This window comes from Esox lucius, chromosome 23 (assembly GCF_011004845.1).
Source record: "Esox lucius isolate fEsoLuc1 chromosome 23, fEsoLuc1.pri, whole genome shotgun sequence".
Lineage (NCBI taxonomy): Eukaryota > Metazoa > Chordata > Actinopteri > Esociformes > Esocidae > Esox > Esox lucius.
The window spans coordinates 19,828,963-19,843,144 of record NC_047591.1 but is presented as its reverse complement, the minus strand read 5'-3'; the positions used below and the strand labels follow the sequence as shown (position 1 = coordinate 19,843,144).

Genomic DNA, 14,182 nt, shown 5'->3' with positions numbered 1-14,182 from the left:
ACACTTGATGCCAACGGGCGCGTCCCAAATGGCACCCTGTCCTGTAGACCACGCAGAACCCTACGAAGGGATCAGGATGCCATTCGGGACTTGCAGACTGAGAGTCCTGCCAACACTACTGATGCAAACAACCGCTAAGTGTTGCTAATGACTGGCAGTGTCTGGTAAGGAGCAGAGTGGTCTGAGCCAGAAAGAGGAGAGTGGAGAGAGGGATGTTGAAAAACGCTACGTTATGGGTCCTCAAGGTGGCGTTGTGGTCTCAGGCGCTGTTTCATAGCACCGCGCCGAACTCCAGTCAAGCCAGCGTTGCCTAGGGAGTGGGGAGGCAGCGTCAGCATGGATTTCATGGCTGTATAATGTTCTGGAAAGCTAACTGATGGTGCCCTTACACACGCTGAACCGCGTGACTGCTTGGTTGGATGAACAGTATAGAAAAAAGGAGAACGGTTTAGCAAGGACACTTGTCAGAAGGGCTTTATTGAGAATGAGGTAAAAAAAAAAAAACATGAATTTTGCGATCGCTCTTATCCTGAGTGGCTTACAGGAGCAGTTAGGGTTTAAGTGCCTTGCTTAAGTGCATACTTTTTTTTTTAACCCTTTCAGCACAAAAATTACAACAAGTGACCTGGAAAACATTCTGCCATCCCTTTTTGAGAACAACATAGACAGCATTACCTGTCCAAAGTGAGGCAAAAAAATAATTTGGATTGAAAGTGTGCCAGGTCTTGGCTAGAACACAAAGAAATGACTCTGAACAGAGGATAGGGAAGACCAGGGAGAAATCTGTTTTATCTCTGTTTTGTTGTGGGTTCAAATAAAAACATGATGATTGGATTACCATGCTATGGTGCACTGTGTGGCAGTTTTAGCATAACGCTAACAGCCTGGCATCATGTTGTGTGATAGTAGTAGCATAACACTTGCAATCTGGAGTGTTATTGTATTGTTTGCTAGCGTTAGCATGATGCCAACAGCCCTGGCCGTCTTGTGTAATTGTGGTAGCAAAAACTTGTATGTCTGTTGTGTTATTGAATTGCTTGGTTGTGTAACCATAACGTTTGCAGGCTATTGTGTTGTGGTGCTGTGTGGTACTATTAGCATAACACAAGCAGCCTTGTGGTATAGTGCTGCTGTTTCACTGGCAGCGCCGATGGCGTCTGTGTGTGGCGGAGTAAAGCTGCTGGCCTGTTGAGCTCCACTGGGTTGTGTCATTGAGGACACTGAAATAACAGAGGATTAATTTGTTTGGGGGAAAATCACTAATAATCTCTCACGGAAAAATTATTCATGTAAACAGAAAGAATCCCTTGTGACTAAGGACTGAACGGGATGTTTGTAGAAAGAGAGCAACACTAGCTCCACTGGGGTTTTTGTAAACACATTTCTGGACTTCTCACACGTGTTCGCACCTTTAGAATTTAGGATAGGGGACTTTAGAAAGGATTTAGAAAAGGATAGGGGATATTCACACAAAATTTGTTCCTCATTCTTCAATATCTTGGTCTCTTGCTTCTCCATGCTTACTGACCCAACGCGGGGTCTTTATCGAGCTAGTCTGGTCTTTGACTAGGTCAAACAATTAAGGGTACATAAAGGAAAACAAATACTAGTTATTTGGCTTTCTCCACAAAAGACGGCTTGTGGGCTAACTGCGCAAGCCAATGAGCCATCATTGGGGGACATTTTAGAAAAGGTAGACTACAAAATCTATGACTGACATTCATCACATAAAATGTAGCATATAAGGTATGTACCACGTTCGATTAGGGTAGCCCGATTTTGTGTTTTCACTGTGACAGAAACTATCTATGGTTTTCACATAGATAACCATTTTTTGATTGATTGATTGATTGATTGATAACCATTGACAGTTCTATCAAATTGCATTAGTTGGGGCTGAGCAATATTACCAGATGATGCTGCGCGCTCTTGCTAGCTTGAGCCTGCTCTCGATTTATGAAATTGGACAACTCTTAGATGTTGTTATTCCCGTTTAAGTTACATCCTCAGCTGAACATTTGAGTTCTGGAACACAGAAAACTAGATATTAACACACCCTCTCCGGCATCAGCCCCAGGGAGAACCACATGGTCCAGTTCTGCAAAGTGGGGGCCTTGAACGCAGCCCAGCTGCTAGCCTTGAACGCAGCCCAGCTGCCACAAGAAAAACAGGCAGGAAACAGGAGGGAAAGTAGAGATGCTGTGCCTTGCTTGGTGTTCGATTTCGATTGCACTGTTTGTTATTAAGTGCCCCCCAAGGCCCAGAACACCGGCGCCATGTCATTTCCCTGTGTCTCTCCTTGCTACGCCATGCACATACTGCCCTGTTTAAATGAAGTAATGATGACAAAGCTCAGAGATGAGGCTTCTACAAGGCTGATGAAGTGGCCGCCAGCCATTAATGCTCACTGCTATATGTGTTGAGATGGAAATGCAACGGTCATTGTTCAATAGGCCACCTCTGGAATGTCTATACGTAACGTATGGTAATCCTCAATGTTATGTCGAAGAATAAAGGTCTCAAGACGTTGGATTGAAACACTGACAGAACAAATGAGTCAGTGCTCTTCCCACATAGTGATACAGTATGCTCATGGGCAACGAATACCTATAAAACTGTTAGAAATCTAAATGCCAGAATTAGCTTCTCATTTTATACTACCATAGATGTTTGTTACTTTCATTGGAGGACATTTTGATGCATTGTACCACTGTGGGACGTGGAGCCACTTCCTGTGTTCCAGCCTCTCCCTGTCATCTCTCAGCACCCGGGCTCCTCTCTAACAAACTGCTGCGCTAGACGTTTATCCCAGCCAACCTCATGTCGACACATTTCGTATTCAGTTCCGCCGAGGGAGAGAGATGACAGAGAAAGAAGGAGATGGAGGGAATGCTGTCAATAAACACCTCCTCCTCGTAGTGAGGCTGGAGCTATGGATGGGTCCTAAAAGGCAGGTGTCCTGAGGATGGGTCCTTAAAGCCATGAGTCCTGAGGATGGGTCCTAAAAGGCATGTGTCCTGAGGATGGGTCCTTAAAGCCATGTGTTCTGAGGAGGGGTCCTTAAAGCCATGTGTTCTGAGGATGGGTCCTTAAAGCCATGTGTCCTGAGGATGGGTCCTTAAAGCCATGTGTCCTGAGGATGGGTCCTAAAAGGCATGTGTCCTGTGGATGGGTCCTAAAAGGCATGTGTCCTGTGGATGGGTCCTAAAAGCCAGGTGTCCTGAGGATGGGTCCTTAAAGCCATGAGTCCTGAGGATGGGTCCTTAAAGCCATGTGTCCTGTGGATGGGTCCTTAAAGCCATGTGTCCTGAGGAAGGGTCCTAAAAGGCATGTGTCCTGAGGATGGGTCCTTAAAGCCATGAGTCCTGTGGATGGGTCCTAAAAGCCATGTGTCCTGAGGATGGGTCCTAAAAGCCATGTGTCCTGAGGATGGGTCCTAAAAGCCATGTGTCCTGAGGATGGGTCCTTAAAGCCATGTGTCCTGAGGATGGGTCCTTAAAGCAATGTGTCCTGAGGATGGGTCCTTAAAGCCATGTGTCCTGAGGATGGGTCCTAAAAGCCATGTGTCCTGAGGATGGGTCCTAAAAGCCATGTGTCCTGAGGGCTCTGGTCAGAAGTAGTACACAAGCTTGGGCGGGGACTGCGTTTTGGGATGCACAATCTTCCTTTTGGAAGCAGCTCTCATTGCCATTCATAAGAAAATAATTTAGTCTCTCTCAAGCGGTGTATCAAATCTGAGACCCAGATGTGATTTTGTTGCCGTTGACGACAGTCGTCCCTGACCTTCTCTGGTGTAATATCTGCTATGAGAGTGTGATCGAGTGACTCTGAGCTCTATTACTCAGTCTGTGTCCCAAACAGCGCCCTAAACCCTGCACGGAAGTGAACTCCCTGTGTCCTGGTTTAAAGCAACGCACTATGGAAGGGAACACGGGTAGGGTCCCATTTGGACAACGCTGACGGTGCGTGTGGTCCGACGCCACCGAGTTACGCCGGAGTGTAATTTCAGCACAAACTGGAAGTGCAGCACTTGACCCTGATCCCTGCTGCAACAGGACGGTGACTGTTACGAGAAAAACTGCCTCCGCCTGTGTGTGTCACAGGATGTCGGCTCAAAGCCCGACATAGGAATCGTTTGGGATTCAGTCAAATCTGAACATTAAAATAAAATGCATCGTCACCTCATGATTATTGTGCTTCCAAAACTATAAAACGTCTCCTGTTCGTCCACACGATTACCTTGTTCCGGAATCAATATGATTCAGTTAATGATTAAGTACAGAACAGCGGGTAGGAGAGTCGTCTCAATGACTTTAAGCACTTCACAGGGTGGCATTGGGGAAGCTGGCGGTCCCGCTCGGCTAGGTAGACCCAGCTGGAGGCGTCAAGCCTGTTATGGCACCAGCTGTGGGGCCCACTGAACTGTCTGAAACTGACTGGATGGTCTGTCGGCCTGTCGGGCGAGTAAAGGTGGTCTTTGATGGACAACCTGGCCTCAGAAGTAAAGCGACTCTCTTCTCAACACACACTCCAGGTGTACAGGTGTGGTGTAAACACACACACACACACACACACACTCAAAACTGTGGATCCCAGGTGGTGTAATTCAAAATAAAATTACGCACTTTGACCTGGTCACTGGCCACCTGGACTAAGACATCCAAGATTGTGTGTGTGTGTGTGTGTGTGTGTGAGGGCACATTTCGTGGACGAGTGTTTGTGGGCAGAGGCTGTATTGAGTGTCATTCATCAGATATTCTTACTCTCTCTGTCTCTTCCTGTGTGTGTCTCCCCCTCCATCCTCGCTCTTGTTTTTATCTCTTTCTAGGTCTTTCACTCTCTTGACAATGAATGGACATACACAAAGGCACACAAATGTGAAGCCAAATCAACACTGGCCTAGACTAACATCTCAAGTATCTAAACTGAGACGCAGTGGCAATTGAAACCTGATATTGATTGATTCTTTTTTTATTGAAAAAACAGGTTATTGCCCAGTCAGTGTTGAACTGACATTTGAAAGATAACTGACCACATTTAAAGGAATTGCTTTTTCTTCACTGTGGTTTTATTGCATTGGAAGCACGTGGTCACTTGGCTGAAGACCCAAAGTCCCCGACCTGACACCACAGAGCACAGTGTTTTGTCTTTGATGAACGCTTCGACTCTGCTTGTTACTGCATTCAACAATGATTTTCAGCTTTCTGATCATCAGACTAGAGGTGTAATGTCTGTGCCAAGCCCAGTTAGTGCTCAATGTCGTAGGTCTCCGTTCCCCAGTCGAGTTCTCGACATGCCCTGTGCACACGTGTGATCTTTAAGCCCTTTTCTAATGGCAATGCGATATACATAGTAGCAGCATATAGACTGTAGAAGACGATGCAACATGCATTCACGTGCCATAACATGCCCACGCTAAGGTTTGTTGGTCAATGACCTGCCTATTGGTCAAAGATTAGTGTGTGTGTGTGTGTGTGTGTCCGGTGTTTCAGTTTGACGGAACCTCATACGGTCCATTACTCACAGCTGATGCTGGGAATAAAAATCAAATCGACTTCTTGGAAGAGCTGAGTGAAATTTTAAATGCATTGCTAGGAAATGCTTCACAATTCACAGCTGTGCAACTTGCTTTGTACATTGCCTGTATGAATTCCACACCTCCCTTGAACATGAACAATTTGTTGTCTCAGAATTTCATGCTTTTCAATTTTTCATTATCTTATCTTTTTTTTTTTTTTACACCTATCTCCACTCCATACTCCACACTTGCAGGGGGGTCTTTTTAAAAATGATTATTTCTAAACAAAATGATCATGTATATTATAAACTCAAAACTGGATATTCAGAGAGGCTTCCAAGAGGCCGACAGCAACTGAGTCATACATTTTATGGTTAAGACTGGTCAAAATGTGCATGAGACAAGAATAAGCCAAGCCTTCCACCTTCTCAGCATGCATGGTACTGTAAGGTGGCATGCCAAACCCATGTTGAAGCCAAAACACTCAGGACATTCATTAGCCATGTGGCAATAGGTTTTGATGACACAACTAGCATTTATGTTTAGGTGAAACTCAAGATTACCCAGAGAATACCTGGACGTTGGGGGATTTTCCTGTCAGGTACTGATGCATTTGTCAGGATAGGAGGGAAAGTGAATGCAGCAATTTACCGAAAAGTCCTTGAGGAAAACCTGCTGCCCAGTGCAAGAAAGCTGAAACTGGGAGGTTCACCTTTCAGGATGACCATGACACAAGGCACACAGCCAAAGCTACGATGTAGTGGCTAAATAAAAGGTAAATATCCTTGGCCCAGACCGAAACCCAACCAGAATCCAATTGAAAATGGGAGGCATGACTGGAAGCCAATCTACACTTCCCGATACCACTTTTTTACAGACCGAGTACGAGTACTTATATTTGGGTACTAGCCGATACCAAGTGCCTGCATTAGGTAGGAGTTTTTCAGTAAAAAAAACTAATATTTTGTCCCCTATAAACATGTTGTAGTTCTGTACAACTTAACTTACATAAGCTCTAACCATTTCTCAATGTGCTCCACCTTATAATATTATTTACCTTAAGTAATGTATTATTTAAATAATTAATTTGTTTAATTTATATTTTACCCCAAATCGTTTTCCTTTGAAAATATAAGCAATACAGATGACCCATCGCAGGCCTTAATTTTGAAGGAACACATCGAAATTCTGAAGTCTTAATGTTGCTGACGAATTCATATAATGTTTCACCGCAGACATTTATTTTGAAGGCAAAATACAAAACCGGAGGTCTTATTGATGCTGCCAAATCTGCATTGTTGCCTGCGTGACGCTAATCCATTGTAGCTATAGAGTTGTGACAGTTAGCTTCTTACCTTTCAGACGGTGAAAGATAAAGGTGGCTACCTTTATATCAGTGACAACCACTTACTGACCGTTCATCCCAAACGTGTGCGTGCACAGACACAGACAGTAACTTTTCTCTAGCCTCACTAGTTTGATACTCTGACCGAGCAGGACTGGACATTGTTGCTCTGCTCTGATGCTCGTGCGATAGTTTACGGTGCGCCCTTCATTGGAACTTTTCATGCTCTGCTCTTTCATTTATTTCTGCCCGTGGGCTTTCTCTGGACATTTTATTTTGCTTTTCCAGTGTTGTGATAGCTGTTGTTGTGTTTCTGCACTGCTAGCATTAGCATACTCCTTGAACTCTGCTCTGTGTTGTCTAACGATATTTTATCAAATTGCTTTTAAATTAGTGTTTTTCCTTTCCTCCCCTTGACAATTTAGCAGAGCAGAGCTTGAACTTTACTTGTGTCATTGCTGACATCTCCGTCTTCCCGCTCTACTAATCTGAGTTCTATATTCTATACTTACACGGCCAGAGGCATCACAACCATCGAGTTTTCCTTAATGTTTCCATGACGGTATCGGAATATTTCTACGAGTACGAGTACAATGAGCTCAATATCGACCGATACCCGGTACTGGTATCGGTGCATCCCTATCGATAATTAACACACTTACCCAAAAGCCCTTAACCCAACACACTTAACTTAAGAGACCTACCCCAACAGACTGACCCCAACAGACTGACCCCAACACACTGACCCCAACACACTGACCCCAACACACTGACCCCAACAGACTTACCCCAACAGACCTACCTACCTATGGAGTAACTTGTGCAGAAAGGTGGAGCGGGAAATCTTCATAAAAACGTATGATACTCTGAGGCACTGAGAGAAAAAACATGTATAAATTGTTTTTTTATCATAAAGGTACTTTATTTGTGCGCTGTATACTATGTATTTTGTTGTGTTTTAACTTATGTTCGGACCCCAGGAAGACTAGTCAGTGGTTTGGCTTTGGTTAACAGGGATCCACAGAAAATGCAGAGTAATACTGAATGCATTATGTGTGCAGTTTAATTCAGCTGGTGGTTGTATTGCCTGACCTTTTGAAATTGGGTCTAACGAACTACGAAACAACTGTAGAAACCTGTCAGTTTGTCTTTCACCTGGTCCTTGTAATGACGGTTTCTTTACATTAGAAAACATTAGTAAAATTCAATTTCTTTTGTGTTTGGATCTTAAGAAAGTTATCTAAGGACACCTTTTATCCTCTTCTCCCATTCATTTGTGAAAGTCTGGACTGTCAAGTTTGCCTTGATTCTGCAACGTATCCAAAATTGTTCAGTCCCCCCACCACTTACAATGAAAGCTGTCTGCTAACACCGGTATATGGCCTTTTATAAGGCATGTGAAGATTTAGAAGTTCGGTGTAATGTCATCTGGTATTTGTATGAGTTTTGGGTGAATGTCCCCTTTAAAGTCTGTTTAAAAATGTCCATCACCCAGAATGCATTAGATTAAATGCAGCATGGAAGGTAGCAATTACATCTCAGCACAGTAAAATCACTGATTGACATAATAATTGTCTTCATATTTTAAAATCAAATCTGTATTTTCCCGAATCGTGTAAGTGGCACATAGTAGATTAACTACTTGACATTTCTTGTTGCTGCAGGCTTAATTTGCTGCTGTAGCATACAGCATCATGATCACTTCTCTTACAGAACAGTTCACAGTAGTTGGTACATACTGCAAGCCTCATGGGATCACAGCCAGAACCCTGGCGTTGCAAAGTGCCTTGACCAACCGAGCTTCACAGAACTTTTCATTAATCAGTTGGTAATATACATATAAAACAACGAGTGTTTTACTAGCATGGATGTAGGCACTAACAGTACATAATTCACGGCGGGGTGACATGTTATTGTAGCACTTAAGGTTAGAAAAAAAGCTGATACCAGGTACGGCTTGCACAAAGAACTACGCTACACGGTAATATCATACATTCTGCGTGGGCGGGCGTGTGTCAGAACGGCAGGTATCACTGAGTCAGGATTGTGTCCCTGGTGCTGTAATGGTCTAGTAAAACGGTACTGTACGGGATATAGACGGACACTTGGCAAATCTAGCAGTACTGTGGTTTCATCATGTCTTCCACTCCACATTTGAGATGCCTGAGTGTTGAGCGTGAGTATGTCATTTCTGACATTATTCACTGAGTAGGTCTGTGTGTGTGTGCGTGTGTGTGTGTGAGGGCTTGCTATTGTCCTCAATTGGTTTCAGAGTTGTGTTTCGCTTCTTTTCTTTCTCTCTCCATCTTCCTTTCTCTCTGTCCTTCTCTCTCTCCCACTCTCTGTTTTTCTTTCCCACTATATATAGCTGTTTGCTATGACTCATGTGTCTCTACAGTGACGGAGGACTCATTTCCTAGGCACACACACACACACACATGTTCACGCAAACACACACACACACATGTTCACACACACACATGTTCACACACACACACGTTCACACACACACGCACACAGTCATGTAATCCAAACAACAACAAACAATGTAATATGGAATGTATTACAGTGAAATTACGCAGCTGAAAAGTGTTTCATCACTCACCACAGGTTATTAACATTGCCTGAACTGTGAATGTGGGTGTTTGGGCTTAAAGTAGGATTTAACCAAGGAAATATGTTTAACAGGTACATCTTCCCTGGTCCCTTTTGAAAAGGGCTAGTGATTTGGCTTCAGGGTAAGATTTGCAAATTGAGGTTAGGAGCCATTCTTCATATTGGCATGGTAGCAATCAGTTTTGCCCACTAGCTGTGGTTTGGTTCCTGAATGCAGCAGGCGTTAGGCTTGTTGCTGTTGGTTGCTTGTGGGCTGATTGCCACTCTATTTTAAAATAGCTCCAGACTACAGTAGTTGGAGTGGGTGGAGATCTCTCTAGTCTGATAACGGTTAGTGTAAAGATTAGTCAAATACATTTTGATGTCCTTATTTACATAGCTAAGATTATGTGTGTGTGTGTGTGTGTGTGTGCGTGCTCGCAACTGGATTTTAGGTCTCATGTCTTCACTGTTAATTGATGATTTATTATTACCCCCATCTACACATCACTCTCTGTTAGCACTGAATTCAGCTGTCTTGTCTTTAATTCTCTGGAACTAAAGGACCATCAGCTACATAACTAATGACATGCAATAACTCTACAGGTGTGATGTAACCGATTGTGACCGTTTGAGTCATTCTGTTCATTTGTGATATTAATTAAGATTAGACAAGTACATTTCCAACCACTCACGGTCTACCTCTTCTCCTCTCATCCCTATTCTTTCATCTCCTCTCTTCTCTTTTCATCCCCTATTCTCTCCTGTCATCCCCTCTCCTTTCATCCCCTAATCGCTCCTGTCATCCTCTCTCCTTTCATCCCCTACTCTCGCCTCTCATCCCCGCTCTCCTCTCATCCCCTCTCATCCCCTCCTTTGCAGATTGAACAGATTGTGACCCGTGTCCAGGATGAGACTGAGGGCGTTCCAGTCAGAACGGTCAAGAGCTTCCTGACCAAGATACCCAGCGTGGTCACAGGTGTGGCGAGGCTGGCGGACGAAGGGCCGAAATGACTTTAGCTCTGCGGCTGTCGTGTGTCCGAGTGTGTGTGTGTGTGTCCAAGTGTGTGTGTCCGAGTGTGTGTGTGTGTGTGTCCAAGTGTGTCAGTGTCCGAGTGTGTGGATGGTTTGTTATTAATACCAGCCTCTCAGGATAAATCACCACAATACTGTCATGAGCAGAGCACACAACACACACATACACACACACCAACACACCAAACACACCACACACACACACACACACACACACATACACACACATACACACACACAAACACACCACACACAACACCACAGAGAGTAATGAGCAGAGCAGGGTAGGCAATAAAAAAAATTCTACACATATACACACCAAACACACAGGAACACACCACATACACAACACCACAGAGGGTGATGAGCACAGCAGTGTATCAATAAACAGTATTAGTACTGGGCTGCTGCCCGTGCTTAGAGGCGCACACGCACACACACGCACACGCACCCATACACACAGATCCAGAGAGACCACACACAAACACACACACACACACACACACAGATCCAGAGAGACCACACACAAACACACACACACACACAGATCCAGAGAGACCACACACAAACACACACACACACACACACAGATCCAGAGAGACCACACACAAACACACACACACACACACACACACAGATCCAGAGAGACCACACACAAACACACACACACACACACACACACACAGATCCAGAGAGACCACAAACAAACACACACAAACACAGATCCAGAGAGACCACACACAAACACACACACACACACACAGATCCAGAGAGACCACACACACACACACACACACACACAGATCCAGAGAGACCACAAACAAACACACACACACACAGATCCAGAGAGACCACACACAAACACACACACACACACACACACACACAGATCCAGAGAGACCACACACAAACACACACACACACACACACACACAGATCCAGAGAGACCACACACAAACACACACACACACACACAGATCCAGAGAGACCACACACAAACACACACACACACACACAGATCCAGAGAGACCACACACAAACACACACACACACACACACAGATCCAGAGAGACCACACACAAACACACACACACACACACACACAGATCCAGAGAGACCACAAACAAACACACACACACACAGATCCAGAGAGACCACACACAAACACACACACACACACACACAGATCCAGAGAGACCACAAACAAACACACACACACACAGATCCAGAGAGACCACACACACACACACACACACACAGATCCAGAGAGACCACACACAAACACACACACACACACACACAGATCCAGAGAGACCACACACAAACACACACACACACACAGATCCAGAGAGACCACACACAAACACACACACACACACACACACACACACACACAGATCCAGAGAGACCACAAACAAACACACACAAACACAGATCCAGAGAGACCACACACAAACACACACACACACAGATCCAGAGAGACCACACACAAACACACACACACACACACACACACAGATCCAGAGAGACCACAAACAAACACACACACACACAGATCCAGAGAGACCACACACACACACACAGATCCAGAGAGACCACACACAAACACACAGATCCAGAGAGACCACACACAAATACACACACAGATCCAGAGAGACCACACACAAACACACACACACACAGATCCAGAGAGACCACACACAAACACACACACACACACACAGATCCAGAGAGACCACAAACAAACACACACACACACAGATCCAGAGAGACCACACACAAACACACAGATCCAGAGAGACCACACACAAATACACACACAGATCCAGAGAGACCACACACAAACACACACACACAGATCCAGAGAGACCACACACAAACACACACACACACACACACAGATCCAGAGAGACCACACACAAACACACACACACACAGATCCAGAGAGACCACACACAAACACACACACACACACACACAAATCCAGAGAGACCACACACAAACACACACACAGATCCAGAGAGACCACACACAAACACACACACAGATCCAGAGAGACCACACACAAACACACACAGGCATATAGAAACCAGAGCTCAACAAGATACCAGACTTAGTTCTCCTGGCCGTCATGACACAGTTGTCAAGCAAGGAAGTGACTCAGACCCCTCAGAAGTCTCTCTCATTGTCTTTCTCTCTCCCCATCTGTCAGTCTCTCTCTCTCCCCATCTGTCAGTCTCTCTCTCTCCCCATCTGTCAGTCTCTCTCTCTCCCCATCTGTCAGTCTCTCTCTCTCCCCATCTGTCAGTCTCTCTCTCTCCCCATCTGTCAGTCTCTCTCTCTCCATCCCTCTCCCTCTCAATGTCTCTCTGTCCACATTTCACACTGTTCTACCATCACTATATTCACTGTGTCGTGCTCTGACAAACAAAAGACCAGCTCACATCCTGGAGCCGGTTGACACCCCCTTCATCCCTCTGTCTCTCCGTCCCACCAGGAACAGACATCGTCCAATGGATGATGAAAAACCTGGCCATCGAGGACCCAGGTGTGTACTGAAGCAAACGCCACTCATCCGTTAGTGATCGCCCATGTTCCTGTCCCTCTGCTGTACTGTAGCCTGTGGCGGCCTGTCTGAGGACTGTTCGATAGCTCTACTCCCTTCATAGACTCCCTGTAAAACACTTGGTACCGAATGTTTGAAACAACGTGCGTTTAACCCCGTCTGCTCTGCACACTGCCATTGTTCCCCTGTAGGCGAGGCGATGCACATCGGAAGCCTGATTGCCGCTCAAGGATATTTCTTCCCCATCTCTGATCATGTCCTGTCGCTGAAAGATGACGGAACCTTCTACCGCTTCCAGGTGAGCGGCACAGGAGAACTAACATAAGTTGAGGGGATGTCAACATCCCCTCACCTGTCAAGATTCTTCGCAAGGTACGCTGAATACACAGTCCTGCCAGCCCCTTCCTCCGGTCCGGGCCACCTTCAATCCCATTTCTTGACACAACGCGAAAAGAGTTTATCTGGATCCACTGAGGGAAATACGGCTTCTTCAACATAAGTCCTCAATTGATCTGACAAGTGAGGACTTATCTGACACGAACGGGATTCCTTCACGCTCGGTCAGAGAGTTAAATGAAAGCCGATGATCCACGTGACACAACGTCGGCTAACGTGAGGAATGCCGCGCCCGGCCAGTCCCTCCTGAGTCGGCACTCACCTGGCTCCAGCCCGGGGTGATTCACAAATACCCCCCTGCTATGCAGAGGTCCTTCCTGTAACCCCATTAAAAATGAATAGCTCAGTTTCCTGTGTAACAGAGACACGGGGGAAAGGAAGTAACCAAATTTAACCGATAAATTAAACAAAACCGGGGGATGGCGAGAGCATCCCACTCTTCAGCGGTTTTCCACTCCTTGCTGCCCCGAGCAATTCCCCCTTAGTGTGTATGGAATCATAGAAAGCCTAAATGATGACCTACAATACATGTATTTTCATTTTCAGGGGCAACGTTTTTATCCGAAACATTTTTCCCGTCGTGCAACGATGCTGTCTGTCGGAGGCCAATCAGAGAACTGACTAACGTGTGCTCCAGGAAAACGGTCTCCTGTCTCGATACCGAGCTTCCCACGATATGATCGTCCTGTTGTCGCAGGAACATAATTTTCAATGCAGAACATGCATT

General features: G+C 45.3%; 1 protein-coding gene across 1 annotated transcript in view; it reads left to right on the top strand.

Moving 5' to 3' along the window:
• Positions 1-14,182, top strand: part of rgs6 (regulator of G protein signaling 6) — a 58,320-nt gene that overhangs the window by 34,671 nt on the left and 9,467 nt on the right. Inside the window, exons 3-5 of the mRNA XM_020042639.3 lie at positions 10,341-10,437; positions 12,991-13,041; positions 13,251-13,357. Coding sequence (XP_019898198.1) covers positions 10,341-10,437; positions 12,991-13,041; positions 13,251-13,357 — 255 coding nt within the window. The remainder of the gene's footprint in view (positions 1-10,340; positions 10,438-12,990; positions 13,042-13,250; positions 13,358-14,182) is intronic.